The sequence below is a fragment of the Rhinatrema bivittatum genome, chromosome 8, assembly GCF_901001135.1.
Source record: "Rhinatrema bivittatum chromosome 8, aRhiBiv1.1, whole genome shotgun sequence".
NCBI lineage: Eukaryota > Metazoa > Chordata > Amphibia > Gymnophiona > Rhinatrematidae > Rhinatrema > Rhinatrema bivittatum.
The window spans coordinates 229286035-229308485 of NC_042622.1; the positions used below are offsets into that span (position 1 = coordinate 229286035).

At 47.1% G+C, this 22451-nt stretch overlaps 1 protein-coding gene across 2 annotated transcripts in view; it reads left to right on the plus strand.

Annotated features, from left to right (window-relative positions):
* The first annotated feature begins 271 nt into the window (after positions 1-271).
* The window catches only part of BTBD2 (BTB domain containing 2), a 113660-nt gene continuing 91480 nt past the window's right edge, over positions 272-22451 (plus strand). The window contains exon 1 of one of the 2 annotated variants that reach the window (XM_029613937.1): positions 272-849. In XM_029613937.1, the coding sequence (XP_029469797.1) occupies positions 359-849 (491 nt within the window). In that variant the 5' untranslated portion in view covers positions 272-358. The remainder of the gene's footprint in view (positions 850-22451) is intronic. The other variant, XM_029613936.1, reaches the window with a different exon arrangement.

Below are 22451 nucleotides of genomic sequence, written 5' to 3' on the forward strand. Positions count from 1 at the left end.
GACGTTTATTCGTAATCTTCAGGCTCCTCTTGTCAACCGCTCTACCCTGTGCGCGCGCCGGTCCCTTTCCCATCGCTCGACCTCCTTCACCACGTCACACCGGTCTCGCACCTCCCCCCAGCTCCTCCCCCACTCCTGCCTCTCGCCCTTCAAGTCCGCCGAATGTTCGAGCTTCCCCTCGGCCCCGTTCTTCCTTGCTTGCCCCTCCCTTTTGCTCCTCCCTCTGCCTCGCGTGTACCTCTTCCCCGCCCTTCGCCCTTGGTCGCACCTCCCCTCGGCTCCGCCCCCTTCTTTCGGCCCTTCCCCCCGTAGCCGCCCCCTCCATCCTGGCTGGCTCGCCCTCCCCTTCCCCGCTTTCATGCGCCGCTGCTGCCCGGCTCTATTTGTAAACAGCCCGGCTCGCCAGCTGCGTCTCCGACGGATTCCAATCGCCAAGATGGCGGCGGGTGGGAGCACCGGTTGCGGCCTCTCGTGCCCGGGGGTGGGTAACGGTGTTGGCAACGGCGTCACCAGCAGCAGCAGCAACAACAACAACAACAGTGGTGGCAGCGGCGGATCGGGCCTGACATGCAACCGTGGCGGGTCGACCTCCTCCATCCCCGGCGGCCCCGGCAACCCGGCCGCGGCTGCGGCCTCTTCTAATGCGTCGTGCTCGGCGGCTGCGCAGGCCGCGGATGCAGCCCCGGCCTCCGCGTCAGTTCTTGTCTTCCGGGAGCCTGTCTATAACTGGCAGGCCACCAAGACCACGGTGAAGGAGCGCTTCACCTTCCTTTTTAACAACGAGGTGCTGAGCGACGTCCACTTTCTGGTGGGCAAAGGGATGGTGAGCCAGCGCATCCCAGCGCACAGGTGGGTGGGCGGCCCCACTCCTAACAATGTATCTGTTATATTCTGTATGTACACACTGCATAATATAAACTACAACATATCCACATACTTCAGTTCTACGTGTGTATATAATATATAACATCGCATTATATTATGCAGAGAGAGACACTACACAACAAATTACAACACATTCAAGTACACAAGAGGGGTGAATGTGTATATAACTTTATACATAGAGAGGCAGCACAGCACACTACAACAGATCCATATGCACAGGTGATGTATGTGTGCATAAAATTTACATTATACAGAGAGAGAGAGAGAGACACTGTCCAACACACAACAGATCTACATATACAGGAGTTATGAATGTGTGTAAATAAACACGCACACTATAACAGAACCATATACACAGGTGTTGTATGTGTGTGTTTGTGTGTGTAAAGCATTACATTATACAGAGAGAGAGGGAGAGACTGCACAATATAAATTACAGTAGATCCACATACACAAGATGTGTGTGTAATATTACAGTATACAGAGGAAGAGAGACTGCCCAGCACACTATAACAGATCCACATACATAGGAGTTATGTATATGTGTGTGTAAATAAAACACATTATACAGAAACACTGTAAGAACCATATACATAGGAGTTGTATGTGTATAAAACATTACCTTATACAGAGACTGTACAATACAATACGACATATCTGCATGCAAAAGAATTGTGTGTGTAATTGTTTGTGTATATATATTACATCACATTATACAGACAGAGACTGCAGTTACAAACTATATAACTGATCCATGTATGTGTGCCTATAGGGGCAGATTTTAAAAGTTACGGCGCGCACAAATGTACCCCCAATTTTATAACATGCGCGCACAGCCACGCGCATGTTATAAAATCAGGGGTCGGCGCGTGCAAGGGGGTGCACACTAGTACAACTTGCGTGGGCCGAGCCCTTGGAGAGACCTGCTGGCTTTCCCCATTACCCCCCCCCCAGTACCTTTGTTTTCGAAGTTACGCAGGCTGGGAGTCCTCAGCCATGCCTCCCGTCCTGCCCCTTGCCCACCCATTCAGAAAATCCCCAGGGCATATGTGCGCCGCCGGGCCTTTTGAAAATAGGCCCGGCGCGTGTAACCCTCCTACGTGCGTAAGGCATTGAAAATCTGCCCTATAGTATATATTTCCACTTTGTTCTGCTACACCAGGCCAGTCCTGACAGGTTGTGTCCCCCTACCAGCAGATGGTGACAGAGAACACTGATTTCTCTAGTGACATCACGCCACTATGTATAAATAGTGCAGCATAAGAAAAATCTAATATACTGTGCCTCCAGCAGGTTGTAGGACAAACTGGTGGTGCAACAGGACTTCTTTTATTTATTTATTATTGTTTTTTTTTTGAAAGGCTGTTTCAGGCTAGGCTGATTGTGCGCCAGTTGTTATGAGCCCAGGAACAGGGGTCCCAAGTTTGGTAGATCCCAAATATGGGGTGGGAGGGAGAGGGAAGGAATTTCTTCTCTGTCTTTTCAATTTTTCTTTTATTGCTTTGGCTCCTTGAAAAATTCTAGTTTTTTTTCTCTCTCCTTCCCTCCCCTGTTCCTCCTGCCCCCTCCTCCTGCCCTGAAAAAAAAAAAAAAAAGACTGGGCTCTTAGACAAAAGCATCAGGCCTGCTGTCCTTTGGGAGAGGAGTTCTTTGCCACTTACCTGTGGGGTAAGTGGCTGTTGTCGCAGGGGGGCTCCGGAGCCTCAGTTTTGTTTGTTACTTAGCTGGGGAGGATTTCTGTTGACAGCATGGACAGGTATGGGGAGGGATGATGCTGTTGAGCTTGTGGCTGCAGACACTGCATGTCAACTGTGGGGCTGCTTTGTTTGACCTGCATCTTAGGAGGGGAATTCTCCGGTTAGTGGTTAATGGCCTCAAGGGAGGTTTCTTAAGTCGTCTTGTGCTTGGAATGGCTTTCTTCAGATGAGAATGCATCTGGGCTGCTGCCATCTTGGGCCATCTTGGGCCAAGCTCCCACAGCCATTTCTGATTTCCAGCTCCATTTATGGGGTTCTGTAATGGAAGGCAAAGCTCTTCTGGCTTTGGTCCCAACACCTTCCTCCTCCTCTTTTTTTAATTTTTTTTTGGCCCACTCCAGATCAGCGTAATGGAGCTGCAGAGTTCTCAGAATTGTTTAGGTTTTTACACCAGGCCTTTTGTACTATTCAAAGGCCTATGGAAAAGTCTGCCTTAGCATTGGAGTCTGTCAGGACTAATTGTGCAGCAGTGGTCCTACACAAGGGCTCTTAGGGGGATGTTGCTGGAGAGGCATCTTCCTAGGCTGCATGTGGATCAGATAGATTTGGAGGAGTTTCTGCAAATGGTATCTCTGTAGAGGAAGGCGAGGTTGTCTCTGATATAGAGGAAGACTCGATCATTCTGATTTTTTGTTAGTAGGAGATTGCAGTCCTGATTGATCAAGTTGTCTCCTGCCTCAGAATATCAGAAGTTGGTTCCGGAGGAACCTGTACGGGATCCTATTATTAAAGGAGTGTGCAATTCCACCAAGATCTTCCCTTTGCACTCAGAGGTAAAAGAGACTCTGATGGTGTGGGAAGCTTCTGCGTTTGGGGGTTAAGGCTCTTCTGATTCTGTATTCACTTCTTCCAGAGTCAGCTAAGCATTTGTTTAAGGTTCCATGAGTGGATGCTTTGGCTCATGGCTGTCATTCAGCGTACCATTAACCCTGTTGAGGGTAGTACTTCTCTGAAGGACTGTCAGGAGGATTGAGAGTCCTTTGAAACATGTTTAATTCTGAGTCTTTGGCAGTTCAGATTTAGATTTGTGCTCAGAGTGCTCTTGTGCTGGTTCCAACAGTTTCGGAGAGTGGAGTCTGCTGCTGCCTTTTTGCGTTTGCCAGTTGTCCTTTTGTTTCGTGGCCTTGGCTGTTGCAGACAGGCGGCTGCTCTGGCTTCATAACAGGTCTAAGACTAAGACTCATCTTGGGAAGCTCCCCTTTAAAGAGCGATTTTTGTTTGGGGAGGACTTGAATCCCCTAGACAGGAATCTAGTAGATCCTAGGCCTCAGAGACTACCTGAGGATAAGTCATGCTCTGCTTATCGATCCACTAGGGGTCAAAGTCCGTTTCGAGACTTCAGGTGGTATAAGCTGGGTAAGCAGTCAGGTTTTTTCTTCCAAGGCTTTCAGGTTTCATGGACCAAGGGGGTCATGCCTTTTGTGGCTTCCGCAAGCCCAAGCCAGACTCCGGAGCCTCTTTGAAAGGCAGTCAGGCTTCTTAGTGAAGTCCAGCAGGTCTGTTCTCTGGTCCTGTCTGCTCTTTTACAGCAGTGGACCCATATCACCATGGATCAGTGGCTGTTGAACTGATTCATCTTGGCTATTCCTTGGAACTTTGTTCCTCTGTTTCCGATGCCTTTGAGATCTGTCTCTGTACCTCTCCTGTAAAGAAGAAGGGCAGTGCTCAAGACTCTGATGTGGCTTCAACTGCTGAAGGCAGTGGTACCCATTCCTTTTATTTTTTTTTTTTATTTTTATACAATTTCAAAGACATTTACAAAGGAACACCTTGATTGGAAAATAGGGTGTACAAAAGAAAAAGAAAAAGTAATCTTACAATATCTTTTTGAAATAAGCATACAACCCCATACAAGAAATGGAGAGGGCAAGGGAAAATCGAGCAGTGTAATCAAGCAATAAGAAAACTGAGAACTGCCAGTTACACTAAATATTTACCGAATCGACTACAATGAGGAATCTAACAATGCCCGTAGTTGGAATGGCTCAAAGAAGATATAATTAGCATTATTATATCTAACCAAGCATTTGTAAGGGTAACGAAGTACAAAATGAGCCCCCTTAGACTGTACCTTGGAGCGCATTAGAAGAAATTTCTTCCAACGAATTTGGGCAACCCTTGTTAAATCAGGGTAAACCCTAATTTTTTGACCACAAAACAATAGGGAACGATTATGGAAAAAAAAAGCACAAGACATTATCTCTATCAGTAGAAAATGCAAATGTAACTAATAGCGTCCCTCTGTGTGTAATTTCAACTTCTTGAGAATCTTGCAGAAAATCTGTCAAATCCAATGGAGTTCCGGAAGGAAGATTGTCTCCTTGAAGATCCTCAGTCTGTACTTTAAGCAAAAAATAAGCCTTAGTTATCACAGGCATGACTGTATCCAAAATTTTAAGAATTTGAGAAACATAAGTTCTGAATAATTCCACAGGAGTAAGTTCTTTAATTATTGGGAAATTAAGAATCCTCAGACTTAAAGAGCATAAGATATTATCAGTGTTCTCAACCTTTTTAGAATGGATTAAATCAGATTGCACTAAATGCTGTTGAACTTTTTCCACCATAGACAATCGGGAATCTATAGTTGAAATTTTGATTTCTTGAGCAGACAAAATAGCAGAGTTCTGCTTAAGAGCATTATTAGCTTCCAGTACCGCTGAAGTAAGTGTAGATATAAATTGTATCCAAATTAACCAGAGCATTCCAACCTACATCTAAGGTGATAATAGCTGGTCTAGATAATTTTAATTTGCCAATCTGTGCGGTTGCTTCTTCTCCATCAGTCCGGGAAGAATACGTGCCAGGCCCAACAGCGAGTGGCTGCTCCACATCAACAGGCCCCTAAAAACAGAGGCCTCTTCCACAGCCTGTACTGCCACCGTCATCTCAGACACAGTACCAGCTCTCCCGGCGGTCTCTTGCTGCACACTCGAACCTGGCACACTCCCACAGACATTCTCCGAAGCTATCACTGAAACAGAAGTTTCAGGCTTTGGAGGAGAGGGTGTTACCAGTGCTCCCGGGCTAAGGGAGATCTCATCGGCCAGCAAGGAGGTGCTCTGCTCGCCGTCCTTCTCTGCAGCGGCCATCTCATCGGGAGCCCAAACTGGCATCGCACCAAAGAACTCCTCGATCTTCGGTTGATCTGGGCCAGGTAAGGGAGAGAGAGATACATTCTCACTGAGTCTGGCCTTATGTTTGGTATGAGGCATTTTTTGTTGCAGGAAAAATCGAATATAGGAAATACCACCGAGGAGACCTTCTTAGCATGCTTCTTGGTTGGCGGCCATCTTGTCCTCAGTGGTACCCATTCTGCCCCGGACGTCTGATGTCTTCTATGAAAGATGGAGAAAAAAACATGCAGTCAAACACAAACAGTCACAGAACAATTAATGGCAAACCTGACACTGGCCGGGTTTCGAGAATTCTTCCATTCCTCAGGGGTGTATATCTTATGAATCTGCAACGTCAGATAAAAAACATATGCTGAATACAGAAGTGTACATTGTTTTAATTGCAATTCTATTTAAAATTTAACAAAAAATAATTGGGTTGGTAGGAAGGAGAACCGATGATAATATCCAGTGCTGTCTAATGAAAAGACGATGTGGATTATGAGTAAATCCGTTTTACTACCTTCAATTTTAAAGATTTTTTTTTTATAGATAATTTTTCACAGAAGTTCTTTTGCATAATATGCTTTGAGAAGGTGGTTCATTGTGCTTTTAAAATTTACTAAATGATTTTCACTTCTTGCTCACACAAATCTACATGAGCACAGAGGTGAGAAACGGTTATGAGATCAAATGACAAGGCCAAAGAAACAAAGTTGATTGTTAGGAAGAACTGTTGATGGACAGGCAGCATCTGTGTCCCACTTCTTTGGTGGTAATATCGTTCATGGTGTCTTTTCATTCTCTTCTACTCTCTCACCCTTTGTTTGGAACCACATTGCTTAGGAATAGAATTCAAATTGAATAGCCTCTAAAACAGTAAATGACAGCAGAAAGCTACCAAAATGGCCCATCTAGACTGTCCAGCAAGGTGTTAAGGGTTGTAACAGCTACTCCATGCAGGTTATCCCGTGCCTAAGTTCTTGGCAACACAATCCAATCATTTCAGTGCTGTTTTAGGTTGAACCACTGTAGGGATGTGAATCGTGTCCTCGATCGTCTTAACGATCGATTTCGGCTGGGAGGGGGAGGGAATCGTATTGTTGCCGTTTGGGGGGGTAAAATATCGTGAAAAATCGAAAAATCGAAAAATCGCAAAACCGGCACATTAAAACCCCCTAAAACCCACCCCCGACCCTTTAAATTAAATCCCCCACCCTCCCGAACCCCCCCAAATGACTTAAATAACCTGTGGGTCCGGCAGCGGTCCGGAACGGGCTCCTGCTCCTGAATCTTGTTGTCTTCAGCCGGCGCCATTTTCCAAAATGGTGCCGAAAAATGGCGGCGGCCATAGACGAACACGATTGGACGGCAGGAGGTCCTTCCGGACCCCCGCTGGACTTTTGGCAAGTCTCGTGGGGGTCAGGAGGCCCCCCACAAGCTGGCCAAAAGTTCCTGGAGGTCCAGCGGGGGTCAGGGAGCGATTTCCCGCCGCGAATCGTTTTCGTACGGAAAATGGCGCCGGCAGGAGATCGACTGCAGGAGGTCGTTCAGCGAGGGTTCCGGCGCCTCGCTGAACAACCTCCTGCAGTCGATCTCCTGCCGGCGCCATTTTCCGTACGAAAACGATTCGCGGCGGGAAATCGCTCCCTGACCCCCGCTGGACCTCCAGGAACTTTTGGCCAGCTTGTGGGGGCCTCCTGACCCCCACGAGACTTGCCAAAAGTCCAGCGGGGGTCCGGAAGGACCTCCTGCCGTCCAATCGTGTTCGTCTATGGCCGCCGCCATTTTTCGGCGCCATTTTGGAAAATGGCGCCGGCTGAAGACAACAAGATTCAGGAGTAGGAGCCCGTTCCGGACCGCTGCCGTTCCGGACTGCCGCTGGACCCGCAGGTTATTTAAGTCATTTGGGGGGGTTCGGGAGGGTGGGGGATTTAATTTAAAGGGTCGGGGTGGGTTTTAGGGGGTTTTAGTGTGCCGGCTCACGATTCTAACGATTTATAACGATAAATCGTTAGAATCTCTATTGTATTGTGTTCCATAACGGTTTAAGACGATATTAAAATTATCGGACGATAATTTTAATCGTCCTAAAACGATTCACATCCCTAAACCACTGCTCTGTGCAGGGTATGTTGGTGCTTTGTTTCCGTCTTTTTTTGCCAACAAAGGATTCTCTGTGTTTATTCCATGCATTTTTAAATTCTGCTACATCTTCATCTCCACTACCTTCTTCAGGAAAGCTTTCAATGCATTCACCATTTTTTCTGTGGAAAAAAATTTGTTGCTGATAGGTGCATAAACATGAGGTAAAAGTTCTGTGCTCAAACCCCAGCTTTAGGACCACGTGGGCAGCTGTCCAAGGACAGCCCGGTTATGGTTTCATCTAGTGCATCTAATATTTCTTTCGCATTTTCAGTTAAAAGCAATAACTAGCAAAGCATTTTATAGATGTTCAATTCACTTGATATGACTAAGATGCTCTTTTGCAATCTCTTCTTCCTAATGTACTGTGGTCCTTAATAAAGATATTTTTCCATAGGCCCAAATTGGGAGTAAGTCCTTTTAGAATAAGGCCATGCATATGTTATGGAGGGTGCTAGCATTACACAGATGTTATGGGTTGATGCCTTGGGCGGCTTTGGAATGTGTGTGTAACTTGGAATTATAGCACTAAAGATGCTTAAGGAGTTTCTATAGATCTGGTAAAGGCAGCTAGGCTAGCGTAGCTGGATTTAAAAAAAGGTTTGGGCAAGTTCTTGGAGAAGGCGGCCATAAACTGTTGTTAATCAGATAGACTTGGGAAAAGCCACTATTTATCCCTGGGTGCGCTTAGTCATAACGTGCCATTGTGCGTAAGTAATCTCTTGAAAATATACCAGCTTTCAAGAGCTTTAAGATCTGCAGGTCAGAACCTATTGGATGTTCCTGAACATACCCAGATCAGTCCAGAGAAGTGGGTTGTGCATCCCTACCAGCAGGTGGAGTCAGAGAACAATTAGAACTTTGGGCACTGCTACATAAAAAGAGTGCCACCTGCAGTCATTCAGTATTTCTCTGACTCCAGCGGGTGGTACAGATGCACACCTGCAGTCTTTAGTTATATTTTTTATTTAGTTTTGAATTTAATTTTTTGGTTTACGGTCATTTCCTGAGGTGTTAGGCGCCTTCGTGGGCCATCCCTCAGTAGAAGCCAGGCGTCCGGGGAATTGGATATTCCTGTCAGGGATTCGCCCGCCACAGTTCAGTGTCTGACGACCAGGGGCTCCTGGCTACTCACCACCGTCTCTACTACAGCTACTCCCTTGTCTCCTGCAACAGCTTTTCTCTGTGTCTTGGTAAAGTTTTTAATTAAAAAAAAAAAAAGAAAGCTGTTTTCACTGCACAGTCTTCAGTGCTGAGGTAAGGAGAGGTGCAGGAGGGACCGGGTCTTTTAAGGCCGGTTGGGGGAAGCTGTCAGCAGTGTTCCCCTCAGCTCCTGCGGCTCCGGGTTGTTTTCTGAGGGCAAGGGTGAGGTTTACTTGCCGCTTCCCTGCTGGGGGCCTGCGATTTCACTATAGACAGTCTCCTTTCCCGCAGCACAGTTGCGGGCATTTTTTTCTCCTCAGCCAGTAGTCTCTTAGCCCGCAGCACGAAAAGTTGCTTTTTCTGGTCATGCCTGACTGAAATTTTCTCCGCATCGCGGCTCCGAGCGTTTCTTTTTTTATTCGCACCCTTTTATATTTCACTTCAGACTATCGGCGCGCTACTGCGGATGGGACTGAAAACAGAATCGCAGGCCTGCCGCGCGTGTGGGTCACGCGGCCAGGTGTTAGATGCGGCCTCCTTATGCGCAGCGTGTTCCCCGGAGTTAGAGGGCTCTTCAGGGTTTCTTGCCTCCTCCCTCAGGGACGGAACATTTGTCTCGCCTTCGACTTCGCGGGAAGAGGATTCTCCGCCTGTTCTAGCCCCGGTGAGGGAAGATCTCACTGGGGGAACTGATGATATCACCCCAGCCGACTCTCCAGTGGGAGAGGGGGACCCGGAGGGTTTTTCCCCAGAATTTGTCCTCCTTATGCACCAGTCTTTCCTGGCAAGGAAATGCTCGGCGGTAAAGCAGCCCGGTCTCCTGGGGGCAGGTTCAGACCTGCCTGAGAAAAGAGGTCAGGGTACGGACCCTTGTCAGCGCCTCTCTGATCAGGCTCACCCCACAGGGGATTCTCCCCAGGGTACGCGAATTCCGATCCTGGGGTCTGGGGCGATGCCGGCTTCTGGGGTAGTAGGGGCGACAGACTTGGATCCGGCTGATGTGGACCCTCCTGCGGAAGTGGATGACCCTAGCGGGATGAGTTAAGACCCCTTATTCCCCAGGTCCTTGAAGTTCTGGGACTTAAGGTTTCTCAAGAAGAGTCTGACAACGAGGGCGTCAATCCAGTCCTCGACGGCATTTCTTTTCCTCTGCCTAAGAAGGTTCGTAAACTAGTGACCCAGGAGTGGGAGACTCTGGATTCCGGCTTGAAGGTGGGCAGAGCTATGGCGAAACTGTACCTGTTATTGTCTGATGTTTTGGATTTACTGAAGATTCCAAAGGTGGACGCCGCGGTCTCGGCAGTCACGAAAAAGACCACTATCCCAGTTGCTGGGGCAGCTACCCTTAAGGATATACAGGACCGCAAGCTGGAGATCCAGTTGAAGCGAGCATTCGAGGTTGCCGCACTAAGCCTCCGGGCGGTGGTTTGCGCTAGCCTCATGCAGATGGCCTGTCTGTGTTGGGTCCAGGAGTCTGCTGCCGGGGCCGGTATGGGCGACAGTGGGGCTCTGCAGTCCGCCCGCCTAGAAGCAGGCATCGCTTATGTTGCAGATGCTTTGTATGATCTGGTGAGGACCTCAGCGAGAGGTATGGTGTCCTTGGCGTCAGCGCGGTGTCTCCTCTGGCTGCGAAATTAGGTGGTGGATTTGTCCTCCCAAGTCCCAGCTTTGTAATTTACCCTTTAAGGGCAAGCTCTTGTTTGGGGATGATCTGGATCAGCTAGTAAAACTGCTTGCCGAATCAAAGGGCAATTGGTTGCTGGAAGATAAAAGATCTTCTAAGAAAGTCTTCCCTCCTCGAGCTAGGTTTCGGGTCTCTCGCCGCTTCAGAGTGGGAAGATACTCCGCACCTTCTGCTTCGGGGCGCTAGCAGTCCTTTCAAGGGGGTCGCCGGCCCGGAAGAGATTCGGGACATCTTGGTGCAGGAAGTAATAAAAACCCGCAATGAAGCCACGAGCACCCATTCCATCGTCGAACCTGTCGGAGGCAGATTATCCAACTTTTACATGGAATGGGCAAGAATTACATCAGACCGCTGGGTCTTAGAAGTGATCAAAGATGAGTATGCACTGCAGTTCTTGCGCCCGGTCCGGGAGGTTTTTGTGGAGTCCCGAGTGGCCTCAAATGTCAAGAAAGAGGTGGTCCGGGTGACTCTACAACGACGTCTCGAGCTCAAAGCTATTGTCTCAATTCTGGAAGCTCAACAGGGATGAGGTTGGTACTTTGTGGTCCCCAAGAAGGAGGGCACATTTCGGCCCATCCTTGATTGCAGAAGGTGAACTGTTGCCTTCGGGTTCCTCGCTTTCGTATGGAAACCCTGAGGACAGTGATGGCTGCGGTTCAAAAAGGGGAGTTTCTCGATTCTCTGGACCTCATGGAGGCGCATTTACACATTCCGATTCGGCTGAATCACCAGAGGTTTCTGCGGTTCAAGGTCTTGGGACGACACTTCCAATTTCGAGCCCTCCCATTTGGTTTCGCAACAGCTCCTCACACGTTCACCAAGGTGATGGTGATGGTGGTGGTGGTGGCGGTCTTCCTTCGTCAGGAGGGAATCTTGGTTCACCTGTACCTGGACAAACTGGTTGATTCGCGCGAAGTCTCGGGAGGACTGCAAGAGATCAGTGCCCATGGTGATGTTCACATTGCGAACCCTAGGTTGGGTAATCAATGTGCAGAAGAATCACTTGGAACCCACGCAGAAGTTGATTTATCTCGGAGCACAATTTGATACCTTGCTGGGCAAAGTGTTTCTAGCGGCGGACCGAATAGGGAAGTTGCAGGAACAAATACATTCCCTTCTTCGAAGGAACAATCCCACAGTGTGGCATCATCTTCAGGTCCTGGGCTCCATGGCTTCAACCTTGGACTTGGTTCCTTGGGCGTTCGCTCACTTAAGACCTATACAGCGTGCGCTTTTGTCTCGCTGGAGCCCGGTGTCTGAGCAATTCCATCTACCAATGCCGGAATCCAGAGCCAGTCTGTCATGGTGGCTGTCACTGGACAATCTGGAACGGGGGGTGGATTTGGACACTCCGAATTGGCTGATTAATCTCCACCGATGCCAGCCTCTCAGTTGGGGGGCGGTGAGTGCAGACAGGTCCGCCCAAGGGCTCTGGTCAGCGATAGAAAGATCCTGGTCCCTAAACTGGCTCGAGACCAGGGCTGTACGTCTGGCCCTGCGGGCAGAATGGTGCGAGTCTCCTCGGACATTGCAACAACGGTGGCGTACATCAACCGGCAAGGCGGGACTCGAAGCTCCGCTGTAGCACTGGAGGCACGTCTTCTGTTCACCTGGGCAGAACGCCATCTCGAGGGCATTGTCACATCCCATGTTGCGGGAGTAGAGAATGTGCAAGCCGATTATCTCAGCCGTCAGCAACTAGACCCAGGGGAATGGGAACTATCTCTCGAGGCGTGGAATCTCATTTGCGCCAGATGGAGAACTCCTCAGCTGGATCTGATGGCAACGCAGGCGAACACAAAAACAGTTCATTTTTTCTACCGTTGTCGAGAACAGGGCTCGTTGGGCATAGACGCTCTCATGTGTCCTTGGCCCACGGGTATTCTGCTGTATGTCTTCCCGCCCTGGCCCTTCATAGGTCGGCTTCTCCGTCGCATAGAGCGGCACCCGGGAAGGGAGATTCTGGTGGCGCTGGAGTGGCCATGTCGTCTGTGGTTCGCGGATCTGGTACGCTTGGCTCTAGAGGGTCCACTTCAGCTGGCTCATCTAACACATTTGCTCTGTCAGGGGCCCATATTTTCAGATCAGGAGGATCGCTTCTCTCTCACGGCTTGGCTTTTGACAAGTGATGTTTACGCTTGAGGGGTTATTCAGAACAAGTTTTTTCCACCCTCCTACAGGCGAGACGTCCAGCCACCTCTGTGGCCTATATGAGAGTTTGGAAGCTTTTTGAGACGTGGTGTCATCAGCGTTCCTGTGGCCCTTTAGCGGTGCATGTTCCTTGGGTTCTTGACTTTCTGCAACAGGGGCTCGCTAAGAGCTTGGCGTTCAATTCCCTTCGTGTACAAGTTGTAGCTCTAGGTGCCTTGCGGGGAAACTTTGACGGCTGTTCGCTGGCAGCACATCCGGATATTGCTCGGTTTCTTCAGGGGGTCAAACATTTGCGCCCTCCCAATCAATCGGTGTGTCCGGATTGGAGTTTGAATTTAGTCCTGTGAGTTCTATGTGGCGCTCCTTTCAAGCCTCTTTGTGGAGTTTCCCTGAAAGATCTGACTTTGAAAATGGTGTTTTTGGTGGCCATTTGCTCGGCCCATCGGATCTCAGAGTTGCAGGCGCTGTCTTGTCGGGATCCCTTTCTTCAGATTTACGACGATCGGGTATCATTACGTAGGGTTCCGTTCTTTGTCCCTAAGGTGGTTTCAGCCTTTCACGTCAAACAAGCTGTGCAGCTTCCAGGGTTCCCTAACTGGTCCCGGGAGTCTTCTCAGAACAGAGACCTTCATCTTTTGGATGTGCGGCGTGCCTTATTGCGTTATGTGGAGGTTACCAATGACTTCAGACGTTCTGATCATTTGTTAGTTCTCTTTAGTGGCCCAAAGAAGGGGGACAAAACGTCAAAGGCGACCATATCTCGGTGGATTAAGAAAGCCATTTGCGTGGCATACATAGCCCCAGGGCGTCAGGTACCTTTGGCTCTCAGAGCTCATTCCACTAGGGCTCAGGCTACCTCCTGGGCAGAGTGTCAGCTACTGTCGCCTCAGGAGATCTGTAGGGCGGCGGTGTGGTCGTCTATTCACACTTTTACGAAACATTACCGATTGAAAGTTAAGACCTCTGATGAACCATGCTTCGTGCGGGTCTTTCGGGTTCCCGCCCAGTGTAGGGTGGCTTGGGTACATCCCACTTTTCTGGACTGATCTGGGTATGTTCAGGAAATGAAAATTGGTTCTTACCTGCTAATTTTCATTCCTGTAATACCTCAGATCAGTCCAGAGGCCCACCCCTTTCTTCAGATACCGAAAGACTATCTTGGTCAGAACCTGCTTAAGTTCTTTATTGTTGAAGCTCCTTTTTTGCAGACATGGAGAACATGTTATGATGTCTAAAAACTTTAATTATTGTTCATGGTACCTGGATATTATTATGACATGTAATTACCATTAACTTATGGTATTTTGCTATTTAGTTTCTGTGAAACCAAATGTATTGTTTGTATTATGTTAATTTTGTTTTTATTATTTATGTATATCATGTATATTGCTTAGGCCTTTCAGTGTTAGGTGGTTTAATAAATTTTAATAAATGAAATGAAAAAAATGGAGCAGTTTTTAGCAGTTCGGTCTGTTTTTGCCAGCGACGAAGTGGTAGTCCGAAAATTTGGTTGGGTGCTACCCTTTGTTATTTAGTTCTGATAGCATGGGCTTGGGTACAGGTCAATACTGAGTGACTGCAGGAGGCACTCTAGTTTTGTAGCAGTGCCCAAAGTTCTAATTGTTCTCTGCCTCCACCTGCTGGTAGGGATACATAACCCACTTCTCTGGGCTGATCTGTGGTATTACAGGAACGAAAATTAGCAGGTAAGAACCAATTTTCATTTCCATCAGCTCATTTGGAACGACTGGATGAGATAAGAGACAGAGCATTTTATGTTGCAGGCCTGGTTCTCTGGAACAATTTGCTTAATTAATATCTGATATTCCACCTTTAGGAAACAAAGGTGCTTTATTTTTCACAGGCATTTAGCAGATTAACATCTCACTAGTAGCAGCTCTTGTTATAGTTTGTTCAGTGTTACTCAGTAAATTTTATTTTTTACTATGTAAGTAATTTGTTTTCATTTTATTTTATCCATTTTGAATTTGTTTTGTTGTAATCCTCTAAGTACTTTGGATTATATGGACTGTAAATTTTTAAATACATATGTTGTTTAGGATCCTGCCAGGTACTTGTGATCTGGATTGGCCACTGTTGGAAACAGGATACTGGGCTTGATCAACCCTCGGTCTGACCCAGCTTGGCAATTCTTGTTTCCTTTCTTGAGGACTTATTTCAAGTCTCCTTATTTGTTGGGTTACTGGATTATACCAGACAAGTGTGCAATGCAGATAATTGAAAAATCGCTTTTTTAAATGTTGGCAACAAAAATCTAACTGGGAACAAACCTGAGATTGAGAGTTGATCTTATATGCATTTAAAAAGGTTGAAGTCAAACATTTGAAAACCAATATTATGGAATGTCTTCATAGAAGATTAATAAATTAGTAGTTTTTACAAGTCCCAGACAAATCGGTTGAAATATAAAAACTGAAAACAAATTAGATTGGAAGTTATGTTTATAATATTTATCATCTGTTGTGGGTCCTCATTTTTTAAGTACTGTGTACAATTCTGGAGATCACCCCTTCAAAAGGATATCAACTGGATGCAGTAGGTCCAGAGGGTGGCTGCTTATATGGTCAAAGGTCTTCATGATAGAGCATATGTGGTCAGACTTAAAGATGTAAACACATGTTTACATGACATGATGTTACTAAACGAATGGCGGTATATAAAGAACCTCAAATAAATAAATAAATATATACCCTGGAGGTAAGGAGAGAAAGAGAAGATATGCTAAAGTCCAAGGATTAAATGCCTTTCAAGAAAATGAGGTTTTGGAATGAGGAGTCATGGGATGAGGGTGAAAGAGGGTAAAATCAGGCGTAATGCAAGAAACTATTGACAGAGAAGGGTGGTGGCAGATGTGTGGAGGTGATAGAGACAGATAACAGTGTCAGAATTCAAGAAAGCATGGGAAAGCACAGAGGATCTCTGGCTGATGTAATAGTTTGCGAGGCTGAGTGCACATTTTAACTAATTTCTGTGCACATTATTGTGCATGTAAGCTTAGTCCCAATTTTAATAAGGATTTTAGCACAAAAATGTGCACACAAATTAACGCTGCTCCATGTAAATACCATATTAATGAAGGTATTGGTTATTGCTGTCAATGGAGAGAGGTGCATAGGCTTAATTAGTTTTTTTAATACTGGAAATTTAATGTCTGGTCAGATCAAGTAAATTTAACTCACATTTGTATACATTAAATGTGATTTCATACACACTATACATTTTTTGCATACACTTAAGTTTGTGTGTTTTTAAAATTCATTTGCATGCTATTAGCTTAAACATTTTTTTATCCTGTGCTGAAATACAGTCCACGTTTTTTACTCATGTCTTATCTGGGCCCTGAGGGAGAGGAAGGGATTGTTATTAAGCAAGGAGGTTGGATGACGAACTTAATGGACTGTCGTCCAAGCCAGACCAGTCCAGGCAGTTGGGTTTGTCCCTCCTACCAGCAGATGGAGGCAGAGGGCAAATTCTTTGTCCTGATGCACCTCCCTGTATAGTCTGGTGCAGCAGGGGGAAGGTATCAGTAGTCCTCTGCCTCCAGAAGATGGTAGCTTGACTGGTACAGCAGGAGAGAAGTTCTGTGTTATACTCAAGGGACAACAGCCAATTCCTGGGCTAATTTTCCCCTGTGTGAGTCCAGGGCCAAGACAGGGAGCAGTGATTAGATGATAGCCAGAATGGACTGGTCTTCCACCTCCAGGGGATCAGAAGGTTCAGTGCTTCTGTCTTTCCCAGACTGACTAAAATGGGGATACCACTCATTTAAAAAAAAAAAAAAGAAGCAAGCCAGCAGTAGCAGAGATGCTGGCATAGCCAGGCCTTGCACATGGATTCAGCTCCTTCTCCCCCAAGAAGCAGGCAAGTACAAGTTCCTTTGTGTTCTGCAGCCCAGCCCTCTGATGGTAAGGTATGGAGAGGGGATGCAAGTGCATGTGGTGTGAGGCCACGCACACAGCTTCAGCAGCAGTCTTGTTCTGTTAAAAGTGTGATGGGGCTAAGTCAAGGCCATTGCTGAGAGGTGGGGAGGAAGTAGGCCATTTGGCTTGGCAGGAGCAGGTTTGGCTGTCATAGTCCCGGCGTTATTGGAGACAAATGCAGCAGCTGTAGGCCGGTCAAGTCACTTCGATGAGATGTTATAGTTTTGCGACAAATAAAACCCTAAAGGCTTAGGGTAACAGGGGGTACTGACTTCTCAGTGGAATTAATGAAAATTATGTACAAAGCATATTATGACAGAAGCCCAGGGAAAGGCAGGCAAAAGCTTTGACTAACACAGGAGGAGGGGAATTGTCAGAAAAGAGGTAGAAACTCCAACTGGGCCTGGATGGGCCTCTGGAGGACAGATTTCACCTTGTTAGGGAGATGTGAAGGAATCTTCCTTAGGGATCTGCAAGAAGAGGGAAGGGGAGACATTACCAACCAGAGGATTATGCAATAGACTTTTTTAGGAAAGAGGAGCTGGGTGCCCTCATTTCCTGAGTGTCGCAAGTACTAAGGCTAAGTGAGGAGAGGCCAAAAGGAGATCCAGTTTTAATGAGCAGAAAGAAGCCTCCCAAAGCATTCCAGCCATTCAGGATATGGTTAGATCGGAATGAAATGTTCCAGAGGCAGTGTAACGAAGTACAAACTATGGATGGAGAAGGTACAGAGAAGGGCAACCAAAATGATAAAGGGGATGGAACAGCTCCCCTATGAGGAAAGGCTGAAAAGGTTAGGGCTGTTCAGCTGAGGGGGAGGGGGGGGGGGGATATGATAGAGGTCTTTAAGATCATGAGAGGTCTTGAATGAGTAGATGTGACTCTACTCTTTCGAATAATAGAAGGACTAGGGGGCATTCCATGAAGTTAGCAAGTAGCACCTTTAAGACTAATTGGAGAAAATTCTCTGGAATTTGTTGCCAGAGGATGTGGTTAGTGCAGTTAGCGTAGCTGGGTTCAAAAAAGGTTTGGATAAGTTCTTGGAGGGGAAGTCCATTAATGGCTATTTATCAATTTTACTTAGGGAATAGCCACTGCTATTAATTGCATCAGTAGCATGGGTTCTTCTTAGTGTTTGGGTAATTGCCAGGTTCTTGTGGCCTGGTTTTGGCCTCTGTTGGAAATAGGATGCTGGGCTTGATGGACCCTTGGTCTGACCCAGCATGGCAATTTCTTATGTTCTTATGAGAATCTGTATCTACAGACAACTGAAGGAGTGTTTCTGCACATGGTAAATCAACAATCCAAGGGAATTGTGCAGAAAAAGCAAGTTTACTTACCGTAAACGGTGTTTCTGTAGATAGCAGGATGAATTAGCCATGCTGTCATGGACACTGTCCATCAGGGCCAGGAGGCGGAGCTTCTTAGTAGAATACAGAACTTTGCTCTGTGTGGCTGCGCATGCCTTCCCGCTCAGAAAAACAGTCTCTCCTCAGTCTGTGATGTAGCAGTATGTGAATAACGTGCAGACTATCCAGGGAGGTGGGCGGGTCAGCATGGATAATTCTTCCTGCTATCTGCGGAAATACAGTTTATGGTAAGCAAACTTGCTTTTTCCCGTTGATAGCAGGGCTGAATTAGCCATGCTGTCATGGGAATCCTAAGCTCTCGATCACGCTTCAATAGTTTCTAGCTTGATTTTTTTTTTTTTTTGGTTTTTTTTGCGTGATCAAAGGTGTGGATAGTCATTTATAACTCAGATGGATATCGTTTGTAATAGCCTCTTCCCAGCTTAGCATCTTCCGATGTCTGTTAGTCCAGGCAGTAGTGAGACGTAAACGTATGTAAAGAAGACCACGTTGCTGCCTTACAGATGTCTATGGGTGGTACTTGAGAGAGGTGGGCTAGTGAGGTGGACACTGCCCTTACTTGGTGTACTTTCGGGCGAGAAGCTAAGGATAGTTTCCTCTTGGTGTAGCAAAATTGAATGCATTGGGTGATCCAGCTGGATATAGTCCTTTTTGCCACCGGAAGCCCAGGAGCATTCGGGTTGAAAAAAACAAATAATTGGGACACCCATGTCTCCGAATGTGTACGTCGTTTATAATACGCCAATGCTCTCTTGCAGTCCAATATATGCAGTAATCGGTCCCTATCATTCTGATTTGGGAAAGAACGTTTGTAACTCGATGGACTGGCTCAGGTGGAACTGGGTGACTACTTTTGTTAGGAAAGAGGGATGTGTTCGCAACAGTACTTTGTTATGGAAGAATTGTAGGTATGGACTGTAGTGCACCAACACTTGAAGCTCACTGACTCTGTGCGCTGATGTCAGTGCGACGAGGAATACTACTTTCCATATGAGATATTTGATGTGGGCCTCATCCGTTGGCTCAAAGGGCGCCACCATCAATTGTTCCAGTACTAAATTGAGATTCCATAGCACCGGAGGCTTTGAGATTGGAGGTCGTAGATGAGTGAGGCCTTTCAGAAATCTTGAAATGAAAGGATGGATGGAGATGGGTTGTCCTTTATACAGCCGGTGGCAAGCAGCTATTGCACTGAGATGTACTCGAATTGACGAGGTTGCGAGTCCCGTAAGATATAAGGAATACAGATAATCCAGTAACTTTTCAGGTGAGCATTCCAAAGGATGTAGTCCCTCAGAGGAGCACCATGCCGTATACCTCTTCCATTTGAAGCTATAGTTCCAACAGGTAGATGGTTTTCGCAAGGCCAGGAGAACAGCCTGCGCGGACAGTGAAATTCCTTGTTCCGTCAAGAAGATCCACTCAATCTCCATGCTGTCAAGTATAGGGAGCTGTGCATGGGATGTAGCAGGGTTCCCTCGTCTTGCGCAAGAGATCTTCGTGGTCTGGTAGCAATATTGGGTCCGCTACTGACAGATGTAGTAGATGAGTGTACCATGGTTGGCGTGGCCACGCTGGTGCTATCAAGATTAATTGAGCTGCGTCTCTTATGCATTTCTGTAATGTCCTTGCTATGAGGGGTATCTGAGGGAATGCATACATGAGAGGTTCTGTCCCTGGTAGGAGGAACGCATCCTGTGTTGTCCGGCCTTGGCTGGCCCAAATTGAACAAAAATGAGGGAGTCTCGCATTGAGTTCCGTCGTGAAGAGGTCTATGGTCGGCTGTCCCCACTCTTCGAGCAAAGTATCCACTACTTGTTGTTTGAATGTCCATTTGTGAGGGTAAAATATCCTGCTGAGGCGGTTGGCCTGAGTGTTGATGGCTCCCGGCAGGTACGTCACCTGTAGGTGTATGGAGTGACGAGCCGCATGATCTAGAATTTGCAGGGTTTCCCTGCACAGGGACCAGGAACGTGACCCTCCTTGCTTGTTGATGTAGAACATTGCCACTTGATTGTCTGTCTGTGTAGACCATGACCCTTCGGCCTTTTAAGTGCGGAAGGAACATTTGGAGGGCATTCTTTATTGCTCTGGGTTCCAATAGATTGGTTTGCAGGCATTGTTCCTGGGTGGACCGTAGTCCCTGGGTTTGCAGGTGGTCCAGATGTGCCCCCCAGCCTTTGCGAGAGGCATCTGTAGTCAGCACTTCATTGTGCGGGGGGGTGTAGAACAGCGCCCCTGTTCTTAGATTCTTGTGCTTGAGCCACTACTGTATATCCTGTAGCATTGCCTGAGTTATTTTTTTTTTTTATTTATTTAGCATTTTTTTATATACCGAGGTATAGCATAGATGCCTTCGCTCCGGTTTACATTCACTCTCATTGCTAATAATGGCTGTGAGTGCTGTTTCCATTGTCGTTTGAGTCCCCACTGTAGACGACGCATGTGTAGTCTTGTATTTGGAACTGTATAAATGGCTGCCGCCATGTGTCCCAGGACGGTGAGGATTTGTCGTGCCGAAGGCGTCTTGAGTACTCAGGTGGCTCGAAAGAGACGGTGCATCTCTAGTCTCCTTTCTTTCGGTAGGAGAGCTCTGGCGAGGATGGTATCAAGACGCGCTCCAATGAATTGAAGGGATTGCGTCGGAGTAAGAATAGATTTCTGGTAATTGACTATGATTTCTAAACTGTTCAAAAATTGAAAGGTCTGGTGGATGCAGTCGTTGAGAATCTGTGGTTCGCTCGCTACTATGAGCCAGTCATCCAGATAGGGAAAGATTTTGAAGCTCCGTTGACGGAGAAGTGCCACCACCACTGCCATGCATTTGGTGAAGACCCTGGGGGCTGCCGAAAGGCCAAAGGATAGTACCTGGTATTGATGATGCTGTTTCTGAAATTGGAAGGATAGGTACTGCCATGAAGAATGGTGTATAGGAATGTGGGTGTAGGCATCTTTCAGATCTGTTGAGCACATCCTGTCCTTGGGTTGGAGAAGCGGTAAGATAGTTTTTAGGGACAACATTTTGAATTTCTCTTTGACTAAATGTTTGTTCAACTCCCTGAGATCTAAGATCGGTCTCTGTCCTCCTGTTTTCTTGGGAATTAGGAAATACGGTGAGTAAAATCCCTTGTTGCGAGCACGTGATGGAATCAGGACCGCTCACTGTTGGAGGAGGGATGCGATTTCCTGTTGCAATTGAGTCTGGTGTGGCAGAGTGGGTTTGGTGTTGAAATGGAGTCGATATCCCTGTCTTACTATTTCTAGAACCCATAGATCTGTGGTGATGGCTTCCCAGTATGGTAGGCATAAGGAAATCCTGCCTGGTGGGTACAGTGGCAGTGATGATGGCAGCTGCACTAAAAAGAGGGGGTTGATTTAGCTGCCGCTTGAGGCTGCTATGTCGTCGGTCGTTGTGGTCTTGGTCTACCTCTTCTAGGTTGAAGAGGTTGAGGTGTCGCCCGCTGCGGTGGATTGTAAGGAGCAGGGCGAAATTGTTGATAGTGTCAGAAAGGCCGACGGGTAAATGGTTACCTGCGGGTGGGCTTGTAGTATCTACGTTGTGTGCTGAAGGAGGGGTTTTGGGTCAGCGATTGAACCGCAACTGCCTGGTCCTTCAAGTTGGCGACCGTCTCTTGGAATTTTTCACCAAAGAGATTGTCCCCTTTTCATGGTATATTCGCCAGCTGCTCGTGTAGCTCTTCCCGAATGGCACTGGATTGGAGCCAGGCCATTCTGCGTGCGGCAATTGCCGAGGCCGACGTGCGAGCCGACGATTCAAACCCTTCGTACACTGTGCGAAGGTGGTGTCGGATGCCCTCTTCCAGGTCCTGAATCGGTTGAGTTGCTGAAGGCAATGAGGAACCTGGAGTGGGCAGCGCAGTTTTTAGGGTTTGTAGACTTTCATATAAGCACTGGACCAGATAGAACTGGTGTTGACTAATCCGGGAAGAAAGCATGGAGGACTGATATGCTCTTTTCCCAAAGTCATCTAGGAGTTGTTGCTCCTTCCCTGAAGGCGCCGATCCGTGTAATTTAGACCGTTTGGCTTTCTGCATCGCCGATTCCACAACTAGTGAAGAGTGTGGGAGTTGCAGCGTGGAGTAGAACTGAGATTTTTGCATTCTAAATTTAAGATCCATTTTTCTGGACACAGGTGTGGTAGTGTAGGGAGACTCCCACATCTTTTCTAGGATGGAACCAACACCTTGTGGGACGGAAGGGAGGTGGGTTTCGCTGGGATATCAAATATTTTAAGGAGA